General features: G+C 38.2%; 1 protein-coding gene across 1 annotated transcript in view; it reads right to left on the bottom strand.

The window, feature by feature from the left end:
* The window catches only part of LOC8029480 (nose resistant to fluoxetine protein 6), a 91415-nt gene extending 80672 nt beyond the window's left edge, over nt 1-10743 (bottom strand). Inside the window, exons 1-3 of the mRNA XM_040212424.3 lie at nt 10638-10743; nt 6956-7046; nt 1787-1890 (exon numbers count right to left, since the gene is read on the bottom strand). Of these exons, the coding sequence (XP_040068358.3) occupies nt 1787-1890; nt 6956-7046; nt 10638-10728 (286 nt within the window). The 5' untranslated portion in view covers nt 10729-10743. The remainder of the gene's footprint in view (nt 1-1786; nt 1891-6955; nt 7047-10637) is intronic.
* Between the last annotated feature and the right edge of the window lie 15257 nt (nt 10744-26000).

The following is a 26000-nucleotide window of genomic DNA, read 5'->3' as shown; positions in this document are numbered from 1 at the left end:
CGACGAAGCAACGCAGCGCCGAGTCGGAATGCCTGCTAGGCCTATACGCTTCGTCGGAGTCGGTGGATCCAGCGTTCTTGTTCGTCGTGGTCTGTTTTAAGTACTGTTTTCTTGCTGCTTGAAGTCGGCACGCGCGGGAAGAACACGTAGAAAAATAAACGTTCAGTCAGTCAGAGTTTTGAGAGGAAGGAAAACAAAGAAAATAAATGCTTGTCGGTCGCCATCAATGGTCGCCGTCACCCAAGTAACTGTCGGCCCTGCCCTACTGCGCACGCGCAGTAGTTGCTTCGTTTACCACACGATAGATGGCGCTTGGCTCTCAGCATTATAAAATTTGGCAATTTTCGCCACACATCTCTAATTATGCTACAAAATGTGGATCTGAATATTATTTAACAAAACTTTTAGGAAACATTCGCCGGCTATTTATTGTTTACGATCGCGGTGCTGGTGAGGTAGGCTTTTACCCAATAGGCGACCTGGATTTGGCTGACGTGCTCCATTTCCGCGGATGCATCGTAGTGAACAGGCGAAGGAAGGAAGGCGCAAAAGAGTCCAGTTTTCTTTTAAAAGTTCTATAGCAAATAATTTTTTTGGCTCCCTATTTTTGTGTTTTTGTGTTTCTTTTCACACCTTTTACGACGTGCGGTGGATGAAACTCGATTTTAAAATCATTTCATGGTCCCTTTAAGGTTTCGGGAACCCCAAAATTATCTAACCGTGAAAATCATAAAACGTAGGCGTCGGAAGCCATTAGAGCACCTGCCCTCTTCTTTGGCAATACAGCGAGGTGCACGGTACTCTGTTTGGCTAAGGATTTCTTGCTTTGAGGATACTAAAAAGTCCGCCCCACACAAGAGCAAACAAAAGAGATCATGTCAACACTCTAGCCAATGTGTGCCGTTTTGATTAGGAACTTTAAATCTTTTATTATACTTACGTTATCTGAGGTGTCCCCTAAAGATCTATGGTCCACGTGTGAATGTCGGCGGTTGTCCACCAACTGACATATATAGTTGTTAGTGCGGGCAAACAACATGTACACAGCGTGATCATCCAGTGGCGATTTTCGACATTCTGCATAGAGACGGTCATAACAAATTCCAACTTCTCCCTCGTAAGGGATACCCCGAGCATGATCACTCAACACTAGGAATTTTAATTAAAGCCTTTCCTATACATAAGCAAAAAAAAAAAAGATTGAGAGTGGCACATTATAATAAAGGTGTAGCACTTCAAACATAAACATTCCAACGGTCGCCTCGAAAATTGAACTCGCTTATTCACTGATCGAAAAAAATAATCCCCTTGTATAAAATGATGAACTACGCAATCACTAGTCTCCCTCACCGCCGTTATTAATAATATTTAATTAGGCTATGAACATGATATGTAAACTCCCACTGTTTTTTTTTTTGCTTCTGAATGTTTAAAGAGAAACAAAAACGCACAATGGTACGGATATTATTACAAACAGTGCGTTCTTTATGGAATCATTTTGGTGGCTTTTATATTTTATCGCGCTAAAATATGTTTCTTTGTGTTCTCAGAGTCTAATAAACACTTTCATCTTACAAACGCACAGTAGGGTTTATTGTTTTTTATGGTTCGAGCTTTGCGCTTTGTTTTCGGTGTTTTGATCTGAAATGCCGCAATCTCTTTGGTCCCGGATCAATAATAAACCGCGTAGGGACTGGCCAAACCCTACGCTTCTGAAGCTGACAATGACTATAACATTAGCATTAAGTAGTCCTCGCTTTCTATCGTTTTCACGAAACGTACTTACATTCTCTGGCGTTGTCTTTTTTGTCTGGTTGCTTCCTTGCTTCTCTAACCCCATCCACCGCCGTCGAGAGTAGAACTATCACCATTAAGATGACAACCATGGTACTGTAGAGAGAACATGACACATGATAAAATGATTTAGGTATGTATTCACAAAGTTTCACCATCGCATTCCTTGAAGTATTATCGCTTTTAAGTATACCGTTCACAATCTTCGAATTAAATACATGTCATCATTTCTGTAACTTTAAGATTAAACGTTCTAGAAAAACAAACATTATTACTATATTAAGATGGCATTTGCTAGCACGTGATCATATAAAAACTATACATTTACGTGATTTACGATACCTCAATTTGGTTAGTGCTTTCAACATTTCCATGCCTCTTTTTAAGAAATTTTATCATTCGTAAAATTTGAGAAGGTAAATCGTTGGTTTCTGTTTTCGCACGTAAAGCACAAGGCAAGTTTGCGGGAAGGCTTGTAGGAATTTTCCAGAATCAGTAGTTTTCACACTTGATTCAATGTGTGTTGGTGCGACAACTCTGGTGTCAAAATGACCCGAATTTACTCCCTCATTCTGCAATAAGAATTATTTCAAATTCTAGTTCCCTCACGCTTCCCGTCCTACCTGAAACCGAATCATTAGTTCGTGGTACTTAATTTAATGCTTCCTAATATAAATAATAAACGGAGAAAAGAAGCCTTAGAATAATTAGGTTGTCCATACAATAAACCGCAATTTGTTTCCCTAGTGTGTAGAACATTGTAAATTATATTCGTGCGCAGTAAAAGTAGATAGTAACTTTGATAATTCTGCCCTGATACAATTCATGGCAACGAAGAGTGATCGTATGGTCAGCCTTTTGTGGAACATGGCATCTAATATACACTCCGCGGCAGAGTTTGCATGGATACCATATAGCGTTTTCAATCAAGTATGTTCATGAATGTTGAAATCAATTAGCAACCATTACTTCATAATGCTCAAACGTTTCGCGCCGCGCACAAGACCGCACGAGCAGTTTGATGACCTCATTTGAATTGGATAAGGAAAGCGGAAGCAAACATTGCATGTTCCGGCTAACTGTGTTATTTTACTATAAAGTATTCACGTGCGCTTTAGTGGGCGTAATAAGTGTAATAGTTATACAATCATATGTACGGCTATTATAAATGTGAAAGATGTATAAACAACGAAAAGGATCTATACAGCAGTTCCTAAACCATTCCTGAATATAAAAGCAATCCACCTTGAAGATGTATGTTTACATCGGCACACAACTCAGATTGTTGGGATATAAGTTGTATGCTGAATTAGCGTCAAAGTGAAGCTTTGGCTACTTTGAAGTCGGGGATTGTAAATTGGAAAATAATCTCGTGCCCTCAGTTTGAGCCACGGCAGCGCATCCCGGATTTCATTACGTTGTTCATCACTAACGAGTGAGTGCTTCATTACTCTTTAATAAACAGAAAACTATATCATTTATCCGACAATTTTTATTCAAGCGACTTGTTGTTTTTCTAACTGCCAATATTTACATATCCAGTAATATATATTAAGTTTTAAGTCATATTTTATAACACGCGGAACGATACGGTTATAAACAAGCTTCCCACAAAGGAGCTTACGAATCTGATATGTATATTCAAGATTAATATCCTAGTGGCGTGTGATGAACTTCTATCCGGGAATAGTATTACTATCCATATTATATATCATAATGCATGACGCAAATGGCTAAATTAATATCCCATCCTTCATTGTCAAAGCACTCTCTTCCGGAGAGATCCCCCTGCTCGTGTCCATCCTTCACCGGGACACTAGATCCTTGCCATTAAACCCGATCCCTCTACACAGCTAACCACTCCAGTTCTTGGCAGAATATATTATACAGATTAGAAACAAAAGACCACGTATTATTTGTGACAGAATCAATTTTGCTTCCTAGATATTTTATACCCATCAGATTAATGACTATATTCGATTTATTTTTTACGAAGGCTTAAGGTCTGGGTCTGAACTCTTTCCGTCGGCTCCATTTCAGGAAAAGTGCAGGACTTGTGCAGGACTGGGGAGGAAACCGTAGGAGTGATCGCGTTTCCAGACCGTGCTATCAAGCTATTAATATATTTCTCTACATTACGATCTTAGAAGTAGCTGATTTACGTATTTCTACTCCACGATGGGATCGTTTTCCCAAAGAGGATGACCAAAGAAATCTTTGCTTTTGCCCTCGAACGCTTTGATAAATGCATATGAGCCGTAAAGTTTCCGCCAAGCAAATGGGGTAGTTAGAAATTCCGCTTTGACAACGCGTTAACCCTAATGATAATTAGAGCTCATCTTCTTTTGGGTGTCAATACAGTGCATAAACAATATGCAGAGCGCGGCATTATCCGGCCAGGATGCTGACGAAGTTTAGATGAACTGTTCGTTTACTCTAGATATTGAGAGCGCAATTGCTCGAAGCTTATGTCAATTGCTGTTCGTGTAGGGGCTTGCTGAGGTGACTGACGTCGCGATCAAGACGGAGATGCTTTCCGTAAGCGTGCTTGCCGCATGGCTTTTTTTATTTTATTTAAAAACGTGAAGTTCTTAAACAAAATAAGTTGTCGACCCTAAAATATAAAAAAGAAAGATATTTGTTTTTATTCACCTACTATTTACTGCTACCTCTCATAAAATGCAACAGAAAAAAACGACATAGAAGGATATGAAACAGCGCTATACAGTAAAGAAATGTAAAAATAAACGAACAAATAAATTCTGGCTTATAATGATAATTGAGAAAACAACTCCAGTGTGTTCCTAGGTTCTAAGAGAGTTTTTGTTTTTCTTTGGAACGGGGAACCCTTCGTAAAAAAGGGAAGCGTTTTTTTTGTAAGTTGTTGGATTGGGAATAGTTGAAACTGCACCCATCATATTCATATGGTTACGTAGAGAACATGTGTTATTTGCTCTTTATTAAGAAAAGTGTAGACTAGATGCTTTGAGCTGGATATCAGGCACATTTGCACATGGTGAATATCACGCTGATCCAAATTTTGTTTATTGGCCACTAAAGCTTGATCTCTATGTTTATAATCCTGAAAAAATTAATTAAGCTATTTGTTTTTGCACACTATAAAATCATAGGCAACTTCATGAAGAGAACGACATCATTCATTATAACAAAAAAATAGGTTCCATGTTTTAGCCCTGTTCAAAACCGCCTTCTTATGCGGCGATACAAACCAAGTATTGCGCGCATTGCGCATGTTTTAAGAATTGAAGATATTAAAGGAATATTATTGGCGTAGAAAAAGTTGATATTAATGTTTCACATCAGTTTTCTAAAGAAATAAAAGTTGTAGTATAAAGTATCTGTAAAATTTTAATCTCAATACAATCTACGTCTTTAAGGATATATTATTTTAATACTAATATCAAAAGCGCAACAATTCGCGTACCCATTTTTTCTCTCTTAGATGTGTCTCATAAAAAGACTATCGCTCAAAGCGTACGATACCGGTATTATTTTTAACAAGAACTTGACAAGGCGGTTCGGTGTTACAAAATCGAGAAGTTTGTTGCATGCGATCCACAATATTCGAGGACATTCGACCCTCAGCCAAATGTTTTAGAAGCTAATTTATGTCGAACAACTACAGCCGTTGCATTCCCAGAATTGTTTATTGACAGAAATTATACACTAATTGTAACACAAACTAAAAAATTACGAACGTGTACTTTTTATTTTAATGCACGAGTTACATTTAGGCGTTAGATTCCTTCTATCGGCATTATTAGAGCATTTTTTATAAATTTTTGACCACCATAAAAAAACGAAGTGATCCTGATGGTTCAACCACTGAACTAAAAGTGAAGATTTTTAAGAGATTTAAGAACATTTCTCGGAAATATTTCATCAAATTTTGAAAATTTCCTTTATTTACTTTACCAGATCACATGTTTATCTTACGAAACCCTAATAAGGAATATAACCGAATATGCAATAACAAACTTTGAGTCCTTAAAAATACGGTTAAATCAAGAAACAAATGAGACCAAACACGAACCTTACAGTTTATCGTAGATTTGTTGTGTTAGCTGTAGGGAAGGCTTAGTTCAAGCCATTCTCAATAATACAAATGCTGGAAAGTCACAGGTTAATGTATTTTAATAATTTGTGTTGATTATTTCTTCAATGTATCGGCCTATAAGTCATTATTAGCTAGTATGCCAAGGCATTTCTATATTTCATACATTCAAAAACAAAATTACTTGAAGTGTGGTATTCGACACATTGGAGCTTTCCGATGATCACCTTGATTATGGGCATTGATGTTATACGTTATACAAAACTAAAAAAGATGTTTACCTGAAATCGGGAAGTTAAATTTATCTGGTTCGAATACTGAACTTTTTTTAAAACATTCGGTCTCACTTTTTTTTAAATTTATCATTATTTTACATTTCCACATCTTGTGATCTGGACCCACATTGGAATTTTTTTTATTTTAATCTTTCGAAAAAGGTGGGGCAATTCAGCTGTGATATTTTTGTCGACTAAATTGTTTTAAACCTATTTCGTGAAGTGGTTGATCTAAGTGCCAAAAAAGCCCCTCTTCAGTGATAATGAGGATCAGCGGCTTTTATTGGTGGAATTGATCATCGAGACAACTCGGCATTATATGCTATCCTAATGGTTAATTGACGCATCGCGTCGTGTTTAAACCCTTTATTGTAAATCTTTAAAACGCAATATATATATATATATATATATATATATATATATATATATATATATATATATATATATATATATATATATATATATATATATATATATATATATATATATATATATATTGCGCTTTAAATATATATATATATATATGTATATATCAGCATACCCGACGGGACATTAAGAGGCCCAGAGTTCATATCCAAGCTTTGGCGTACATTTGTACATTTGGGCTTTCGGCGGGTTCATAAAACTTCGATTTTTTTTTCATTGGATCAAGTACGGTTCATTTTTCTGCACATGTTTATATATATAGATATATATACATGTATTCATGCGGTAATTCTTTTTCAGCGTGAAATTTATTTTTCAATAATAAATTATATATATCTAAAACACGAATTAACCACAGAGAAACTTCGAAAGCGTAGAAACTCACACGATGGTCGTCTGATCTTGATTCAGGTTTGCTCCATCTTGCTTAACCTCGCAACGCGATACTTTGACTTCAAATTCAGCAGTCTTTGCCACTGGAATGAAGAATGAAATTGGCAATAAGTACCGGCAGATTTTATATTTCGTGCGAAATTCGGGGCGTGCTTTCGCAGAACTTTGGTAAAGGAAGGCTATGATTTTTCAGGATTCTTTAAGATATATTAGGCACCCCTTATCAAACATAGAAAAAATTCATAAATATCGCTAAGTTATATTAAAACAGTACCATGAGAAAAGACCTACTTATATCTATGGCACTAACGCAGAAGAGAGTATATAAATAGTGTGTTATGTAACAAGCGGAATTATCTAATTATTCTGGTGCTCTGTCTTTAAAATGTTTACTCTAATGTTAAAGTATAATGTACCACTTTCTTTCAGTCGCACTAATCGCATTGGGTACAGAAATGCAGCTACAAAAATTGAGCAACATAAATCCTAAAGGCCCGTAACAAACAAAATAATATTTAAAACGGGGCACATTAACCAAATAAATTTTACCTACATTTCATCTATTAAGCACCTTTATTACTAGTCCAGAGCAAAAAAAAACTTAAAATTGAACACGGAGATAATCAAGCTTAGTGAAATAAATGCGGAAAGATCAGGTTTAAATAAAACAAATCCCGACTGCCGTGATCTCGCGCAGGAAAGGCACCGATCAGAGGCACATACAAGAATCTATACCAATCCATACAATCAGTAAAGCAACAAAAATTTAAAGAAACCTAAAAAACGGAAACATTGTAAATGAGACAACCGATAAAACTAATACTGTCTATGAATATGGACTCCAAGTCTCGCCTATTTACACAATATCATTTATATCAGGGCATGGAGGCTAATGAGCCATACAATGTAAAAAATTCTACTTTCACCTGCACTGTTGAGTTAGGAATAAGCGCAACCTACATAAATCGATAGCCTATTTTAGTGCGTTTCTAAAACCATTTCACTGGACATCTCATAATTTCTGGATTCCCAATTTTGAGAGCCGTCAATATGACATACGTATCTCCATATCAAAGGACTGCACGTAAACAATACTTTTTTTGTAAGCTTTATATTACTCTTCCTCAAAGTTAACATGTTAAACTACTTTGTATTTTAAGAATTACTTTATGCAAAAAAGCATAATGCTTTCTCTCATTAAGGAAATACATACATCAAATTTTGCGTTGTCTCACTGTAAGGCACGTGTCGTTTTGGAAAGCTGCCTGCAAACATCAGTATTGAAAATAAAAATTTTGTGACATGTGTATTTAACGTGTATTTAAAGTGTATTTAACGTAAATCTAAATCCTGGTGACCTTTTTTCATCACTAACTCGACTGATGCCTCGTCAGCGACTAGATTACAAATGAATTAAAGGAAAATTAAGTGAACATATCTACGCTAGCCCCAAATATTTCCTTCTAAAGCAAAACAAAACAACATTCGTTTTGCAATCGTGGATTGCTTGAAACCATAATCCCATTAAAAAGATTCCGGCCAATAGACCTTGTATTACAAAAAGGCTAATTAAATCCGTCCTTATTTGAGCTCCTTCCAAAGATCGCTTGTCTTTGCAATTTATACAATTAATACTACAGAGGTTGGTAAAATTATATTTAGAATTGGATTTCGGCCATGGACTGCGTTACTAAGATACCGTTGCAAATTACGCATTTCTTGTTTTTTATTTTTTTTATTTTACAAAGCATTTCTTACAATCGTGACGATCGGGTTGGTAAAGTAAGCTAGATACCAGAACGGACCAAACATTGAGTGGTCGAAGCGCAGACGAGTACATTCTTTCAACTCACAACTCACAACGGTCGTTTTTACGCCATGAACAAACCAACTTGTGATTTGAAAGAATGTACTTGTCTGTGTTTGGGCCCCTCTATGTTTTATTATTTTAATCCAGTACTTTTAGTACAGTTTGTGAAACAAATGACGTCAAATTTTCCGGCTAGATTGAGTGGGGAAGTTGTATTAATGTGTCATCTGTCGTCAAGTCACGTGGCGTTAATTTGTCCGCTAAATTTTGCGTAGAAGCAAGAACTGTAAGATTGCATGACATCAATTTCCCCGCAATATTTTTGGGTAAACTGAATTGGTTTAAAGAACAAAATGTAAGGGCTCAAGCGAGCTGGTGTACATTGCACATGGTTGAAAAAACCCTGAGACTGCGGGTAAACGACACAACCCTAAAAGTTCTGTATGAGAGACTTTTAGTGTTCTGTCCTTTACCAGCAGTCTCGGGTTTTTTTCAACTATGTGAATTGGTTTGGAGGTCACGTGACTTCGATTCATGTTACGTCATTTTCCCGCTAAATATAGCAGGGGAACTCAATTTGTGCATAAGTAACGTCTCGTCATGTCATCCGACATCAATTTCCACGCCCATTTTGACGGGCATATTTAATTGTTTACATCACCTGACTCCAGGCCACATGATATCAGTAGATGTCACGTGACTTAAACACCAGTTTAGTTTCCCCGCTATATCTACCAGTACATGCGCGGACGAACGGACGGATGAACAAATTTTTTAGACTGGGGTCTGCCGTTAAAACGAATTCATGCCTGAAATCCAATATTACAGAAATATTATTACTGTTTTGTTTTTTTTTGCGTTCCGTAGTGCATAACATGTTCTTTTTGCAAATATCGGCTCTTCTTACTTAATACGTTTAATTTCTTAAGCTTTGTTTCTAGAACACGAATTACAATTTCCCATACGTACAAAAGAGAGCCTACCAAGCATTCAATTTAATAATAAATAAGTGCATTAATGTGCTGCAATGACAAAGAAGAAAACTTGTTTGATTCCTATGAGAAACTCAGAGTTCTTACAATGATATTTTTTACATCTTGACGTACGCTCACTGTATTCGTTTTAGTGAAAAGCGTAGTAATAAGATGGCTACCATAAGATACAAAGAAAGCATAATTTTAAAAAGAAACATTAAAAACATGTTTCTAACTCAGTGAAAATAAATCGTGAATAAAATTTCCGAAATATTAGCATCAATTCAAGAAATTTATTACATACTGCAAAGCCGAACGAGTAGAATAATGCGATCATTTTCCCACAGTAGATATCATAAGAGAACACAAAACAAAATATGTGGAAACCTTAATCAGGCAGTTTTACTTGTATGCTTCAGGCAAAGTTATATTATGTCTACTAGAGTAATATAGCACTGGCAAAAATGCAGTCTAGGAAAATCTAAAACAGCAGTGTAACCTAGCTAGTTTACGCAGTAATGCTGATAAGAAAGATTAGCCTCTTTTTACACTTAATGACAGAACGGATCTTTATTCCGCAGTTTTTTGGAAGTGAAAAAAAGGTTAATCAACCGATAAACGTCTTAACATAATAGTGGTCGCTTAATTGCTTCCGATGCTTATTTATGTGCATTAAGTTGGCTTTTATTGGCGCTAAAGGTATCAACTAAACCCTGAATAATAAGGTCAAACTTATTTATTTTTTTATTAACTGAATATATCCTTTGTACAAGAAATATATTGTGAATTGTCTATCTCTGTATGGTTTCTCTTGGCTATGTAGTACTTATCTAGGTTTTGTGCAGGTGAAACATCGCTGCAGACGAGAGCTAAAACCGCATAATACTCACGGCTTGAGGCGATTTTCTCAACGTCCTCACGCTGACAGGTGGAGGGTACACATACTCCGTACCGATACACCAAGAAGTAGAAGAAGTGCATCTTCTCGGCAATCTCTCCAGTCACCTGTATGTTAGGTGTATGCCACAGAAAGAAAGAAAATTGGAATTATTTGAATTAGGTCACCGTCATTCTGAAGGAAGACAACACGAGTTTAATATTGTTATGCTTCCTAGATAATAATATTCCACTCAATCACTTGTACCTTTTCTTGGCGTAAGCAGGCCCTAGAAATTGGTGCTTCAAACATGCTGCAAATTCGTGTGTTTTTTTTTTGCTTTCTTTTGTTATGGCGACGGGACAACAACACAAGCCTGATGGCATGAAGTCACAGAAAGCTGTTGAATGGTGTTTCTTGAGACGCACGTTTTTACCCGCAAAGCTCGTGTATAAGAGTAAACTAATTTTGTAAACCGCCTAATGCATACGTTGCGGCGAAACAAATCCTTGTTTAGCTAAGCGCAACAAATATATTTTGTATAGATAGTGCGTATGCTTTTTTTAATCTGAATGAATAAATATATTTCTCAAAAATGATCGCGTAACTTCCCCGATCGCCAAAACTAGATAACAACCCCATCAAAAAAGCAACCTTTAACTGTTGAAATAGGAAACGTATTTCACAGGATAACGTTTGTCCCGACAGTTATTTGGAGGGAATATTCACGTTGCAATCATTATTCAGAGTTCTAGCAATCCCGAAGTACATTCTTATTTAAGGCGTCAACCCAGACACATTCGCACGCTTCGGGAAAGCTAAAATAGGTTTTGTAACTTAGTTATATATTTTATTTTATTTTATGCGTTCTCTTGTACTATGTTTGTCCAATCCACAAGCTGAATGTGTGCCTTTGGGTGCTCAGTGTATCCTTAAAGAAAACAGGCGAGCGTCATATCTCTTAGACAAGAATTCACCACCAAAGTAAGAAGCTGCGTATGCCTGCCTTGTTTTCGGTAGTATTCTTGAAGAGCTCCACCCTGTCGTGCAGCGTGTAATACTTGGGCTTGTGCGGTATGGGCGGCCTCAGCTCGACAGTGCAGTAGCGACCCGTGAACTTTGGTGTCTGGTCCGGGCTGTCCTTGGCCTCGATCGCCACACACTGGTCGTACGAGCCGAAAGCCGTCAGAGTCCCCGTCAGAATGCCGCCAGCGGGTTTGCCTGCCGCATCTAAAACTGAAAATGAGAAAACAAGAGGAATGCAAAATATCAGTCAAAGTTTACGCATACTATGGCCGCGCGTAACACAAACGTATATGGCAAACAAGTGCTCTAAACGAAGTCTTTGGCGAATTCACCCATTAGGAGGGGCACTTCAATAAACGGCGAATAAAAGATCGAGCAGATAACGCGAGATGACGATGACGCCAAGCGCATGCCATCATTGGATGATGGTGGGGAAAAAAGAATCACTTGGGCGCATCTGGAGGATAAAACAAACTAAAGAGGTGCACAAAGATTAAACAATTTTTCATGTCGCATATATTATATTCATTATATGTCAAATTGCATTGAAATGTTGGAAGATGCGCAAGCACATACCCATGCGAGGTAACGGTGCGCCTTTTTCGTTCATTAAAGGGTTTAAGGGAAACGATTTTGCACATCCGACACGGTACGATGGACCCTCCGGTACGAACTGCGCATGCGCTACTTCAGAAGACTTCCTTATGCGCGTTTCGTACAGGAGGGCCCACCGTACTGTATCAGATGAGCAAAAACGGTTCCCTAAAGCTCTCATTGAGCCGACTGTGACACACGCAAGAAAGATACCACAAAACAGTGACGTTGCCTTTTCTGTGCTGCACGATTGACCATAAGGGTTCGTCGCATCGGCACTGCTCCGACTTAAGATGAGACGAAATACACCGCAGGCGAACAAGACGGCTTCGTTCCTTACCTCGCTGACATTGTAAAGTACGGATACTTAGCAGTTGGTATTTGGGATAGCTGTACAGAGTAACGCAAGTTGGCGGCGATATCAGCTGGTGCAGCCGAATTCTAGCCGAAATTAGTGAAATGCCACATTAGCAGCCTCCTGTTGCTACGCTATGAATACAGCTTCCACATTGCGACCATGAGTAATGGGGTCGATCATTCTAAACTTACATTTAAATACACTAAAGTACTTTGGCTTTAACTCATGGATTCTCCGCAGCTGGTCAAGCTCACATTGCAGCACGCTATACACCAAAGGCCCATGTTTAGAAGCTATATTACAATGGTTCTATATTACATGCCCTGTATTTACTTCTTAAAATTACATATATCGGTGTGACAGCCTGGAGCTGAGCTGGTTGGTTTGACATGCTTCCTTCAATAACGGCTGAACGTAGAGGAAGGGCGAAAGAGAGAAGGAAACAAGGACACACACCGCTGTATGTGTCCTTGCATTCACCTCTCCATCGGACAGTGTCGAGGAAAGGGAAGTTCTTCATTAAAAAGGTTGAGAGTCTAGCAGTGTGTGTCCTTGCTTTCTCCTCTCCTTCGATTTTCCTCTACGTTTAGCTGGTATTCAAGTGTACACAGATAGAGTTCAGACGTTACAGTAGTGGACTAAACACTAAAAGTATTGGGCAAAATTATTTTTTAAAAAGTAGCTCGTTACTATGGGAATTCTTTTACAATAATAGATAAAACATACGACCCGAGAAATTAAAACACTTCGAAATCAATGCCGAATTACAAATTGTCTGACTGCAAGGCCAGCTGCAGATTTGACCAATACTTTAAATAAACGTTCGTCTTAGGGGAATTTAATTTCTTGAATACATGAATTCTGGAGAGGACCTCGTTTACCCTATGCATTTCAGAGAAACACAAGTATACCAATGCCACGATAAACAAATGTTTCAATCAAAACTACCCGTAATATCTTGAGAGATAGCCCACCAACACCTTGAGCATAACAGGCGAAAATACCGCGTCGGTTAACTTTCGGTGTGCAAAATTGAGTTCAACTGAAGCCATTGGAATAATAGAAAATAATGCCGAAAATCAAGGTGGGCCAGTTTTTGACGACTGGTGTTTTTTGGGATATTATGACATTCACATGAATGATAGTAAGGTACACATTGTGATTGCCACTTTATTTGCGACATGGAGCGGATCCACTATATGAATGCAACTCCTCTTCTAGCGGCTTGAATTGTTACCCGAGTCCATCATATTTTGTACGGGCAATTCCTACATTTGTTCAACGTAAGTGCTGGGCAGAATGCCGATAGAATTATAACCCCAGTCATTGCGTCCCGGTGTGTGCTACTCCATGCAAGGGATCAATAACAAGCCATGAACGGAAAATATCACACAAGACATGCAGATCACGTTTACTTCCCGGCGAGTTTTCAATGCACTCTACGAGGAGTGATGTTTTGCAAGGCGCTCATGACATATTAAGAAGCATACGTGGAAGTAACCTTGAGAACGGTGTACTCCCCACGACCGGAATTGCTTCAGCCGAACTTCTACGATTGTCCCTAACGAGCGAGAGTGAAGAAGCAAAGGATCCTAAAGATTACATGCTTGTTCCATAAAAAAGGGTGAAGCACTTATCGCGATCCTGCACATATAGAAGCAGGCTTCGGTTCCAAGACCACATAGGCGCAGAGCGCTTTTTGTCTCACACCTGCACCCAACCATCACCTGTGGCGATGTTGAGGCAGTGCTCGCTCCAATTTGAAAATAGGAATCATTTCATTTGATTATGCATTAATGCAAAGGTGCAAGCGAACTGTTGAAGAATGATGAAAATAATCGCTGGAGAAGGTGAACAAGGGGGACAGAGGACAAACACAAATCCCTGGAGATTTGTGTTTGCCATGTTTCCCCCTTGCTTTCACTCTCCAGGGATTATTTTCGCAATTCATTTTTGTGTACCAAATCGAAAGCGAAGCACGAAAGCTACTCGTCGTTTCACATTTCATTTAACGAAAAAGATTTAAAAAATATTAATATGCTCCGTTTCAGCTTAAGGCCACGCGCAGGCGACGCTACGAGCTCATGCAGCGTTAAAACATCAGGTTGCTAGTTTTTTTATGATTGGTTCAGAAATAATAGAAAACGTACAAAAACATGACGAAAAACATGATTGTGCGATTTGGAAGCTGTCTGAACGGTCTCATCAGCTTGTAGCGTCGGCTTCCTGTGAACTTCAGTAAAGCGAAGTATAATGATGACGTCTTGCCCATGGAATCCTTCTTCAAATAATCTTTTATTGTTTGTATGTAAATAAAGACACGTCATCCGAGACTCTAGCCTATTTCTATAAATTTACTGTTATGCATTTTATTAAAATGTTCGTGGACTACATGTAATGGCCAAAACATGTTTTAAAAATATGCTGTTTGCGAATATGACGTACTGTCATTTATCAAATCATAGGTCACCTTCTCTTTTGTGTCATTTGAGTAATATTCTATACCGTATACTGTATATTGTAGGAGAAGACAATACGAAAGCATGTCCGTGAACTTTGGAGTTGCTCTACTGATTAGTGTCAAAACACATCTGCGGGCTGTCCGCCTATTTCTCCTCTAATTTAGCGTCAAATCTGCCTGGGTGAAGATACTTTGTTGTGGTAACTCCGGATTGCTGAATGGAAAGCTTAGTACACGCCAAGCCTCGACGTCCTCGGCATTTCTGAACAAAAAACAAACTGCTTTGTGACAAAATAGATGTAGACTCTTATGATATTATCATTCTTGGACATTTTAGTGTTCCGATAAACGCTGGGATATAAAACAACCTTCATCGTCGTACAGTCGTCTCACACATAAGACGAATACTACACTAAACTTGATTAAATTTATGGAATTGAAGCCGTTAAATAGTTGTCGAAACCCTGCTGTAAATTCCTTGCATCTCGCCTTCGCTACTTCTTAAAGTTGGCAACCCCGTTCAAGTTTTTTTAAAACTCTTGTTCTACATTGTTTTTTTTTTCATTTCGTTCAAAAGTTCATGAAAGGTCATATATATTATATGTTATTACTCTTCCGCTTTTAATAAAAGCGACTATTTTAGCTTTTTTTCAAATTTCTTGGGAGTGCTGAGTGAACACCAATATCTAACACAACCTACGGGCATTCCAGCGTTGCATTATTATTTAACTGTATTAGGAGCGCCCTCGAACTTTTCAATTATATAATCGTTGTCACTCATCCCGATATCTCCAAGAGTTTTAACACGAGATTAGGTGTGTGCTTAGAAAAAAAATTACACTCTCATACAAATCATATGTGCGAGAACACAGACTAGATACAATAGATTATCAGAATCACGGTCACTGGCTAAATAGTTGACCAAGAGGTGAAAAAATATTATAACGAGTCAGTTAAACGCAGCCTAAACTGCGAGCATAACATTTAAGCGGTATTTCAATGATCACATGACCACGTCCCCTTTTGAGTAAGCCTACGTCACGCATCTGGTAATGCGCTAAGTGCACACGTATGTAGGTCAAATGCGTTCGCGGATTATCTCGAATCACTTTACTATTTCAGTCAAGCTGAGTCATGAACGCCTGATGACAACTACAATTTTAATTAAGATATTTCAATGCCATGTATTTCAAAACGTAGTAATTGAACTTGAAATAACAAAAATAAAACCCAAGGTATCAATCGCCTTTGATGGCATTCTAAGTATTATTGTAAAATGCATCTCCTTAATTTTAAGATCGATACTTGCTGCCTTTTTAAGTTGTGTCCGTCAAGTTTTACCTTTCCTTGGTTCTGGAAAATAGCAGGCATCTTGCCTATTCATAAACGTGGAAGGTACGATTATTAAACGAATTATAGGCTTGAGTGCTTTTTTACGCGTTTGCCAAAGTTCATAAAATTGTAGAGTTTGGCCCTTATTTGGCGCAATTTTATAAAAAATGTCCAATTCAGAACTCTTTCTTTTTATTTGTAGATCTAACCAGATCATTCTAGTATAATGTTTACAAATTGTTTCACCGATTGTCAATGAGCGCGGGAGAAGAGATATCGCGTGCTTTGATCTGTGGAAAGCTTTTGACATGGTTGATTATTAAAATCTTGTGCACAAATGAAGGTTATGCGGAGTAGATAACAAGTTTTAATCATTATTTCATAATTATCTGTCAGAATGAAACTATATTGTTGCAATATTTGGACATCATTCTCGACCTTATATATTATAATAAGATGTGCCGCAGATGTCCATACTGAGGACGATTATTTTCATGATATTCATAAGTGATCAGAGTTCCCGCGTCAAACATTCAAATATCTTACAATACGGCGATGACATCAACCTGCTTTTAGGCGGGCTTGATCTAGCCACGACTGTGTACTACAAGTGAATTATGTTAAGGAATTGCATCATTGGTGCGACCTTAATATATTAACACTATGTAAATCCTAAAGATACGGAAGTTTTGTTTCTTCCTCTGAAAATAACTAATTATAAATTCTACTCCTTATTTCGACAATTTACCTCTGGGTTAGGTTTAGTGCACGTGATATCTATACTGCGGTTTCAGTTAAGGCCCAGACACTTCGAACGCTGCGAGGTAATTGAATCAAATAAGCAGTGACAAAAGCGCAAGCTACTAGGTCTTTCCTGCTGATGGGGGCTTCAGCGATGACAGAACACGTACAGAACGACAAACACTAAGATGGCGCGCTTTTGACGCTCTTTGATTTCTCCCCTCAACTCGTACCGTAGGCTGCGTTTGGACTTAAGTTGAAATGAAGTTTAGGAGTTTACGTTGACTCAACCTTCTCTTTAAAGGAGCCGTTTTCGAACTTTACGCAGGCTGTGTTTCGGACGTTAGGCAATATTTCGAGAGGTTCGCTAAAACTTTTTTGTCAACTTTTATATTCAATTTGAAGCCTTCCTTCGCACGTAGGAAACTTGAGTTTAATTATGCGCTTCAAATTGTATTGGTTCTACGAACCAAGCAAAAATTTAAAGCGTCTAGAGACTTTTTTTGCATTGTTTACAACCGCTACTTTGGTCGCACTCTCCATTTCAATCATGTGAGTTTTTGCGACGACAAGGTTGTCTGACAGTGAACATCAAGAGTCCACGCCACTACGCCGCAGACAAACTAAGGAAGCCGAGGAATGACATTCACGCTTTCGCCTTCACAATTCATAAGAAATGACTAGGTGTCCTCGAAGTTTTCTTTTTTTTAACATAAATGCTTTGCACAGTTTAGTCGACTGCACGATCGTCACGTCTGCTATTCACCTCTATGTACCGAGGGTACTATTAGGAGTTACTCCCACCTTCTCAGTTGCAAATTCCAATCTATCATTTCAATGACGTGCCTACAATATTTTCTTAACACTTCCTGTAACACCAATGTCAGCATCAGCATCTACAACATTCAAATGTTCAGCGTTATTTCTCTAATATCTAAATATTTTGGTGCATACTAAATATTTTTTATTTGTTTAAATATTTACCTTGAAACCCCGTTTCAAGGTATTACACAAGAGGTCATTGTGAATATAATTTCATAATTTCGTAAAGGTATAGCAAGAGAGAAAAACATAAAGCATACAAAAAAGACAAAAGTAGGTTTAGAATTTGTAATACAAACTAAGCATAATTTTGAAGGTTAATAAAGACATTGAGCATTTTATGATATTTGGTGACGCCAGTTTCTCTGAGAATTTTATTTGAGAGTAAATTACGATCAGCGATTCCGAGCTGTAGTGTGGAATTAGCGAAAAAAGGACATAAAGCATACATTTATTAAATTTAACACACATTGTCAACTCTTGCCAAAACTCAGTCCGGGGTGTTCAAAGAGTCCGTTTTTTATATTAGCCTCGTGATATTATAAAGAAGGAGAATTCTGGAGAGCTTAGGCGTACAAAAAGGGTTTGGGGGTCTGTAACTTCCAGAATTGATGTGACGCAGATATTTGAAAAAGAGTCCGGTAAATATTCACCTTAATTGTCTGTTTTAGATGCCCTCCAGATTGCCTATGAAAATATTTTGAAATCCGACCATACTGGCGTTGCATATTCCAGTTGCGAATTTACAGGTGTTGTGTAGGCCAACTTTTTTTTATATTTTAGTTGAAGTGAATTTCAGGTTGTGCCTTAGATTGACAAGTGTGAGGTTTGTATTCAATACAACTCATTTAATGTGACTTCATCATTCGAGGTCAATACTGAGGTGAAGTTTTAAATACTTATATGATGTACTGTGATCGATGCTAATACTGCCAAGATGGTAAGGAAAACTAGAAGCGATGGTACAGCGATGGAATGTTAGTAAATTGCACTTTTTCATATTAGTTCACATATGCCATTCATCGCACCCCTACTAAATATATGGAAGTCATTCTGCAATGCTACATGGCCATCTGTGGTTTGGATGAATCTGTAAAAGACGCAGACGTCTGCAAAAGGAGCACAAGTAAAGTCGTAAATTTGATATGCCATTATTGCATGTTGGAATCAATAATGGACGTAGTACCGTTCTCCGCGGCACGCCCTATGTTAGAGGGGACTTAAAAGAATTATTGTTTTAATGAGCGGTTAGTGGGTGCGATTTTTAGGGAACTTTGTGATCCGACTTAGAATCGACAGATAAATTCTAAGATGTGTTAGTTTTGCAATGAGGTGTTGCTAAAGAACCACATAAAACGCATAGGATAAATCAAGGCATATCAAGGTTGAAAAGAATTACCATTGTGGAACAGTTGGGTATCACAAGATAATGCTTTACGGAAGCCACTTTGGTTTGTATATAACAATATATCATTTTCTATGTCGTTGAATATGTTTGAGAAAATAATATGTTCAAGAAGCTTGCAAGGGGCGATAGTTCCTGATTAGGTTCCAATTCCCATTTTTGTGAAAGGGAATAATTATTTCTATTTTTGAGTTACGGTATTCTTCATGTCTCCTGTCACAATGGTTGCCTAAATATAGGATACAAATAAAGAATGACCGCGTGCTAATAGTTCTTCATAATTTTCGATTTGATAAAGTTCTCACCGGCGCTAAAAGAAATTGTTATATCTTGAATCCCTTCCTAATTAAATAGTTACAAAACACCTATTGCGATCATTGGCGGACGGTCTGGCGTGTTTAGATAAAGAATAGTGTTTTAGTGTTCGTGCGTAAACACTGACAAAATATGTGCACGAGCATTTTCTCACTATATTTATCTCCAATTTTGTTACCCTCGTCGTCAAAGACAAAAGTGAGGTCGCTAGTGTGGGATTTGTTAGGAGGTTAGTTTAGGATTCGAAATTTCAGCTGTTAACTTTTCAAAATATGCCACCAATATTGTGTGCTACATTCGTACTTGTATTTTGTGCTCGTTAGTTTACGTTATTCATCTTTTTATGTTAAAGGCCGACAACCAGACTCGAGATTCTGCAAGGCAGAAGACCCTCCTCTCCACGCCTTCGGGCGAGGGAAGCGAAGGATGGAAAGAAGGGACCAAGAGGGGCGGGCATGGGTGGAAAGGGTAGGAGGGAGAGGAGGAAGCGGGCGAAAAGTGGAAAGCGCGAACTGGTGGTCGGTCTTTAAATAAACATTTACAGCGAAATTACTTATGGCTAGGGTTCCGTGGAATTTTCGTGTGCGTGACCAAAAACTCTACACTCGCACCGCCTCACGCGCCGCACACGCACGCCTTTTCCGTATAAAAAGTTCGAAGTAAATAAGCATAGCCTCCTCTATACTCACAAAGCCAGGCGGTTTGACGACGGAGCCATAGAGTGCCCGGTCGCAGATTTGGAACGCGAGGATCTCGTAGTATACAGAATTTCTCGGGGAACCTGGACGTCAGCGCACAGCGTTTGCTGTGGCGAAAACCCGAAACATGCTTTTGAGCCCGAAGAAAGAAGTGCGGTAGCGCGAGGAACGCGAGCAGCAGGAGCGGAGATTCCATCGCTCGTTAGAAGTGCGCTTCGGCGTCTCGCCGCACTGGGGCGTCCGTCACGTGGCTCTCCTCTCATCCGTTGTCTGGCGCTCTACCTTAATAATTTCGGCGACCGCTTCTCGTGGCGATGTGCCAGGCTTCGTCAGTATAGAGGAGGCAACAAAACTCCCAAGTTACACAGTTGACGAACGCGCGTGCGAGATGCCATTTGTTTTAGGCTTTTGCTTTAGAGCAGTTACAGCTGGAAACGCCGGCACGTGCGGTACGTGGAACACCATTACCTGCATTCTCCTTGATGCTTGCGTAATTTAGCAACATGTCTATTTCACTTCTCTTGTATCGTCACAATCGGGAGGCCGCATATAGTCCGGAATCTCAACGAGCAACGCGCCTGCGAAGTGCAACGGCAAGAACGGCACCGAGTATGTCAGCGGCGGCGGCGGGCGGCAAACACCGCCGATGAAGATCGTGTACAAAACGCCGAGAGCATGCGGGAAACCAGGCAAGACGACGAACGTCGCGGGGCGGAGGAAGCATCAGGAAGACGCAAGTACGATGCTGTTAAATTGGACAACCTTAATGAAGCATACGGTGAATTCTATGTCACGTCTGTGTCATGAGCTGAACAGCTTAGCTGGTCATCCACCTTTACAGAGTGGAACGGCTCATGAATTTTGCCAGATTCGTTAGCAATTCAAATTGTCTTGATTGACATTACTGACAAGCGAAAATGTGTATGTGCATATTTATTTAGGCATTAGATATACATGATAATGTAAAATAAAGAGATTAATGAGGCGACTGAATTCGATTATAGTTGTTAATTATATAATATATGTGTGTTTTTTATGACAGGTTAGTGGCTAATTGATTATCGAGATACCTATTAGTTTTCACCACCACTAGGCCAGAGCCTGAAATGCGGTAGGTTCAAGCGTTTCCACTGAATGGATCGAGCACATTTCGAATTATATTCAAGTTTACTGTAAGAGCAAAAGATCTTCTAATAAATTAGCAGTCTGAAACATCAATCAAATGATTTAATAATTTTCGCAAATTTAAAAATATTCGTGATACCCCTATTACACTAAATCTCATTTCCATAAAACTAGCAAACACTCGACTGATTTGGCTGACAAGTCTATTCTAACCTTCTCTCATAAAGTTAGGCTAAGCAGCAGAGGATTTGGGGTGTAGGATGTCTATATTAACACAAAGATTAAATGATGAGAAAGCACTGCGTTGGAAACGTATGCCTATAATATAGTTCTTGACTTCTATAAAATATTCAAGAAATGTATTTGGAAGCTGCTTTTTACTTTACAAACCTAGATTATTCGAAATAGGTTCGTGTGAGAGGAGGCCTTGCTATTTCATACAGCTATCACGTAGTCATGCGATTTAAGTAATATTTGCGGATATCTGTGGGAACAATTTTCGGATAAAAGAAAAAGTGACAGATTGATAAAATATAGAGAATATTTTTTTATAAGTCACTATATTTTTGTATAGCATTTATTATACTAATGGGTTCAGTTCAGGCTAAACAGATCGTTTTCTTCTCAACACCCCAGTGAATGAGGCACATGCAAAATTTAATGTGTAGAAGCTCGATTGATCAAACGTAAGAAAGGAGCAAAGAATGAACGCGCCATCCATCTTTCGTTTCTTCTTGATGTATGTTTCGCTCGTTTGTTTCTGGGTCTTTTTTCCCTCAAAAAATAAACGTAAAAGAGCACACAAACACAACTGAAAAAAAAATCTAGAATGGACCCTTTTGGAAGGGTCGCTGTTTGTCACCCCGTGATGATGTGGGAACAAATGATCGTAAAAATGTAAGGCGTGTCGTCCGCAGAAAGGGAAAGGCAGGATTTCTGTTCCAAAAAATGTGAAAACATTAAAGTCTGGAGAAACTTGAAGGGTATTCCAGGAAGATTTATCGAGGCCGAAATTTGCAAATAATACTATAGAAAGGGACCATACACACGTGTGCTCCAGTTCCCGGTCTTTAAGGGTGGCGGACCTTTGACCCTGTAATATGTCGTTTGATCTATGGTACATGGAACTTGAGTAGTTTCGCTGAATATTATTTTGCAAAACATATGTGATTTAGAGTGAGCACAGCGCCTGCACGTCTCTAGATTTTAGAATTATTTTTAAATAAGACATTTAAAAAGGCTATTCTTCCTTCACCTTTAACCTTATTTACTAGTTTAGAACTTTCATTGGACGGTTTAAGGGGGATTCATACTCTTTATTCGTGTTATGTACTGGGCTACAAACATTTGTAAAATAACAAATTAGGAAAATCCGCTCCATCGTAAGCTCCACGTTATGAATAGTTCGTGCTTCTTGGTGAGAGCAGGACAGGCTATTGTGCTTGGGAAAGGGCTGGTAATTCAACATTTTTTACCAAAGCTCTGTTATAAGAACTTTATTGTTGAGATGGCTAGTTATGAAAAATCACCCGGTAATTATTTGAGCCAAGGCTTTCAAATGACATTAACTTTCATGCTATAGAAAGTTCCAATCTTATTTTAAATCAGCATCGTTTTGAGCGGCCCGAAACAATGTGGAGCGCAAGTTCGTGTGCATATTTTGCAGGCGTTGTGGTGACGTCAGAACTTCGAGCTCTCCTGGCTCTGATTGCAGGATAGTGAATAGATCTTAAGGAAGCTTTTTTTGTGGTCTACCCAAAATCCTTCAGTCTCAGCCAATCAGATCTCGGTGGTCTGACGCCACCACACCAAACCAGACGAACTTGGATTACGTTCGATGGTACCGACTGTGACAAGTGGAAATAAATTGTGTTTCAATACACGCGGCACTAATTTCAAACCCAATTTTGTCTGGGTGTGTGAGAATTAGGATGCCAAGAATTAATAATCAATAGTATTTTGCATGGACGCTACTTTGCTGTCTTATATTTAGTTTGCATAAAATATGGTAGCTGCCAGGCTCCACAAATGCGATTCATATTTGTTGAAATAAATATTGCGTTACACAATATGCAACAGGATTAAGAGGAACATGACAAAACGTATTCGTATATATAGCTGTGCAGATGGTACCTGACGCTGGGCTATTTTATCCAGTTGGCACGAATTGATTATTTTTACTTAAAGTTTAAAGAATAGGAACGGGAAGACAATACAAATATAGGGCGCATTTCAAATTACTGGCTACAATCCTGTGCCATGGAAAAATAATATTTATTTGAAGAACTTGACGAAGACCGCATATTGCCATTGCAAATCTATGGCATTCTGGGTCGCCTAAATGTTTTAAATACGTTTTGAATGCATTCGCAGTTATAATCGGTCCTTATTATTTCGCACATAACATATAAATATGCAAGGATAATAAAACTCCGTAAAACCCTAAAATATATTTTTGCGAAACCTGTTTTTTATTTGCATCTCCCCTGAATCGCAGCCGTTAAGAATGAAAGACAATTTGAGCAACAATACAGAACTCCTGGAAACGTTTCTCTTTTTATTGTTATAATATGTGCGGAAACCAGGGGACGAATATTTTATGTATTGATATATTATTACACAAAGTAGAAAACAAAATATCTCAATATGCCTTGCAGAATTTCATCCGTATCTCTTAAGTAATATACATAAAATGTGCCCTCATTTTATTTTGATTGCAACCCAGCTGTGAGAAATACGCATTTTGATCTCAACTCTATAAAATATACAGTCTTTCTTTTTAATCGGAAAACCTTTTTTTTAGTAATAAGTAAAAGTTAGATGGGCTGCTCCATCTTAGCCACGCATTTATATCAGGCTCGACGGACATTAAAGGAGGCGGTAATCATAATCGTAATTTGGCAAATTGCATAAGCCAGTTAATTAACTTTCTAAAATTTGATTTGAGGGTGTGTGTGGCAATTTCAGTACTGATGGAAATTGAAATTTGAGAAAAAACTAAACAGAAGTACTTGCGAAAGAAATAATAGCCTTTTGTATATTACATGATATAATTTTGTCTTTTTGGCCCGCCTTAAAATTTGCCCACGAAAAGAGCATCGCAATACCTGCCTACAATGACGTTCGGAGGAGTGATGTAGTCGTTTCAGTTATGCTGACGCTATCTCGGCAGCGTGACCTTTGGGTGCGCTGACCAGACTACTGACGGCGTGATTGAAAAAGCCACATTATTCTTCTTATCGTTATTGTGGGAGGGGCTTCAGGCACTTTTCTTTTGTACGCAATTTTTAAATCGTAATAAGTACATGACTCCTGATTATTTATTATTTAATAAATTATTACGTTTTTGAGAATGCCTTTAATTAGTCTGGCCTCTACTATTAACTGCCCCATACTGTTATTGCAATATTACGCTTTCAAGCAAATACTAAAGTGTAAATTCACAAATTTTAATTTTAGTGGGTAACTCACCATCAAGATCATCCTTTTATATTATTCACCGAGACAAATATATGCAGGGTAAAAACGGCACTCGACTAAATCTCAGTGGTTCTTCTTTTTAATGCTTTAATTGAGTATACAGTATTGCAAAACATTTTCTTGGAAAATATTTGTAAGCCAAAACGAAAGTTATGCTTCTGGAGAAAAAGGAATGTATTTGCACAGCATGGCCCATCAACAATTTCTGATGACAGTGGTTAGGCGTCAGTTCCCCAGGCTTTTAAATCCATTTAAAGTTTTCGACGCATTTTTTGCCTAATTATAGCCTCCTTTAACTACTCTGTGCCTTCAAGTCTTTGTGTGTTTAAACAATGTCCCAATCGCAGATTCGCCATCAAGATTGTACCTCTGATTCCGGCCTGAATACGTTCCACATGGGAATACGTCTATTCTTTGACAAGCACATTATTCAGAGCACTTAAACCGCTCTATTTTGTAAAGAGATTTGTGAAACCATTATTAATAAGTTAGGGGGTTATGTTCCTTTCTTGTCCACACTACACAGATATAGGGAACAACTCATTGAAATAATACGAATTGTTTAAATGGTGCACCATCTAAATTATAGAGAACACAAACCTATGATGACCGGTTGATCCTTAAGGTAGTCCATTCTGCTGATTTCTTGAGGAAAACAACAGTTACACACAAAACTATTGGACTTCCTTTTTAAATGTTTCAACGCATTATTAAAAAACTTCGTATATTCAGGTATCTAATTTGAAGTTAAGTATGCAGCATTCGGTTTCAAAAAGTGAGATTTAAATTGTTTAAAACTAATGTATAAGCTCCTTAGGGAACTTTTAGCGAGTGTTCTGACGCTACTAAGCCGGAGTCTCTAGATGCGAATTCTGTGGTCACTGAAATCGACCGCAATGAGGTCCGCTCAAATCGAAATCGCAAGGAGCAAATACATAATGGCTAAATCGGCAGGGTGTGTTTTCATTACGCATCGTTGCTAGCGCAAGTTTAATAAAGATTCTCATTAATCAAAAAGG

Source organism: Ixodes scapularis, unplaced genomic scaffold (assembly GCF_016920785.2).
Source record: "Ixodes scapularis isolate PalLabHiFi unplaced genomic scaffold, ASM1692078v2 PGA_scaffold3__209_contigs__length_174095766, whole genome shotgun sequence".
Lineage (NCBI taxonomy): Eukaryota > Metazoa > Arthropoda > Arachnida > Ixodida > Ixodidae > Ixodes > Ixodes scapularis.
This window is presented reverse-complemented; position numbering and strand designations above follow the sequence as displayed.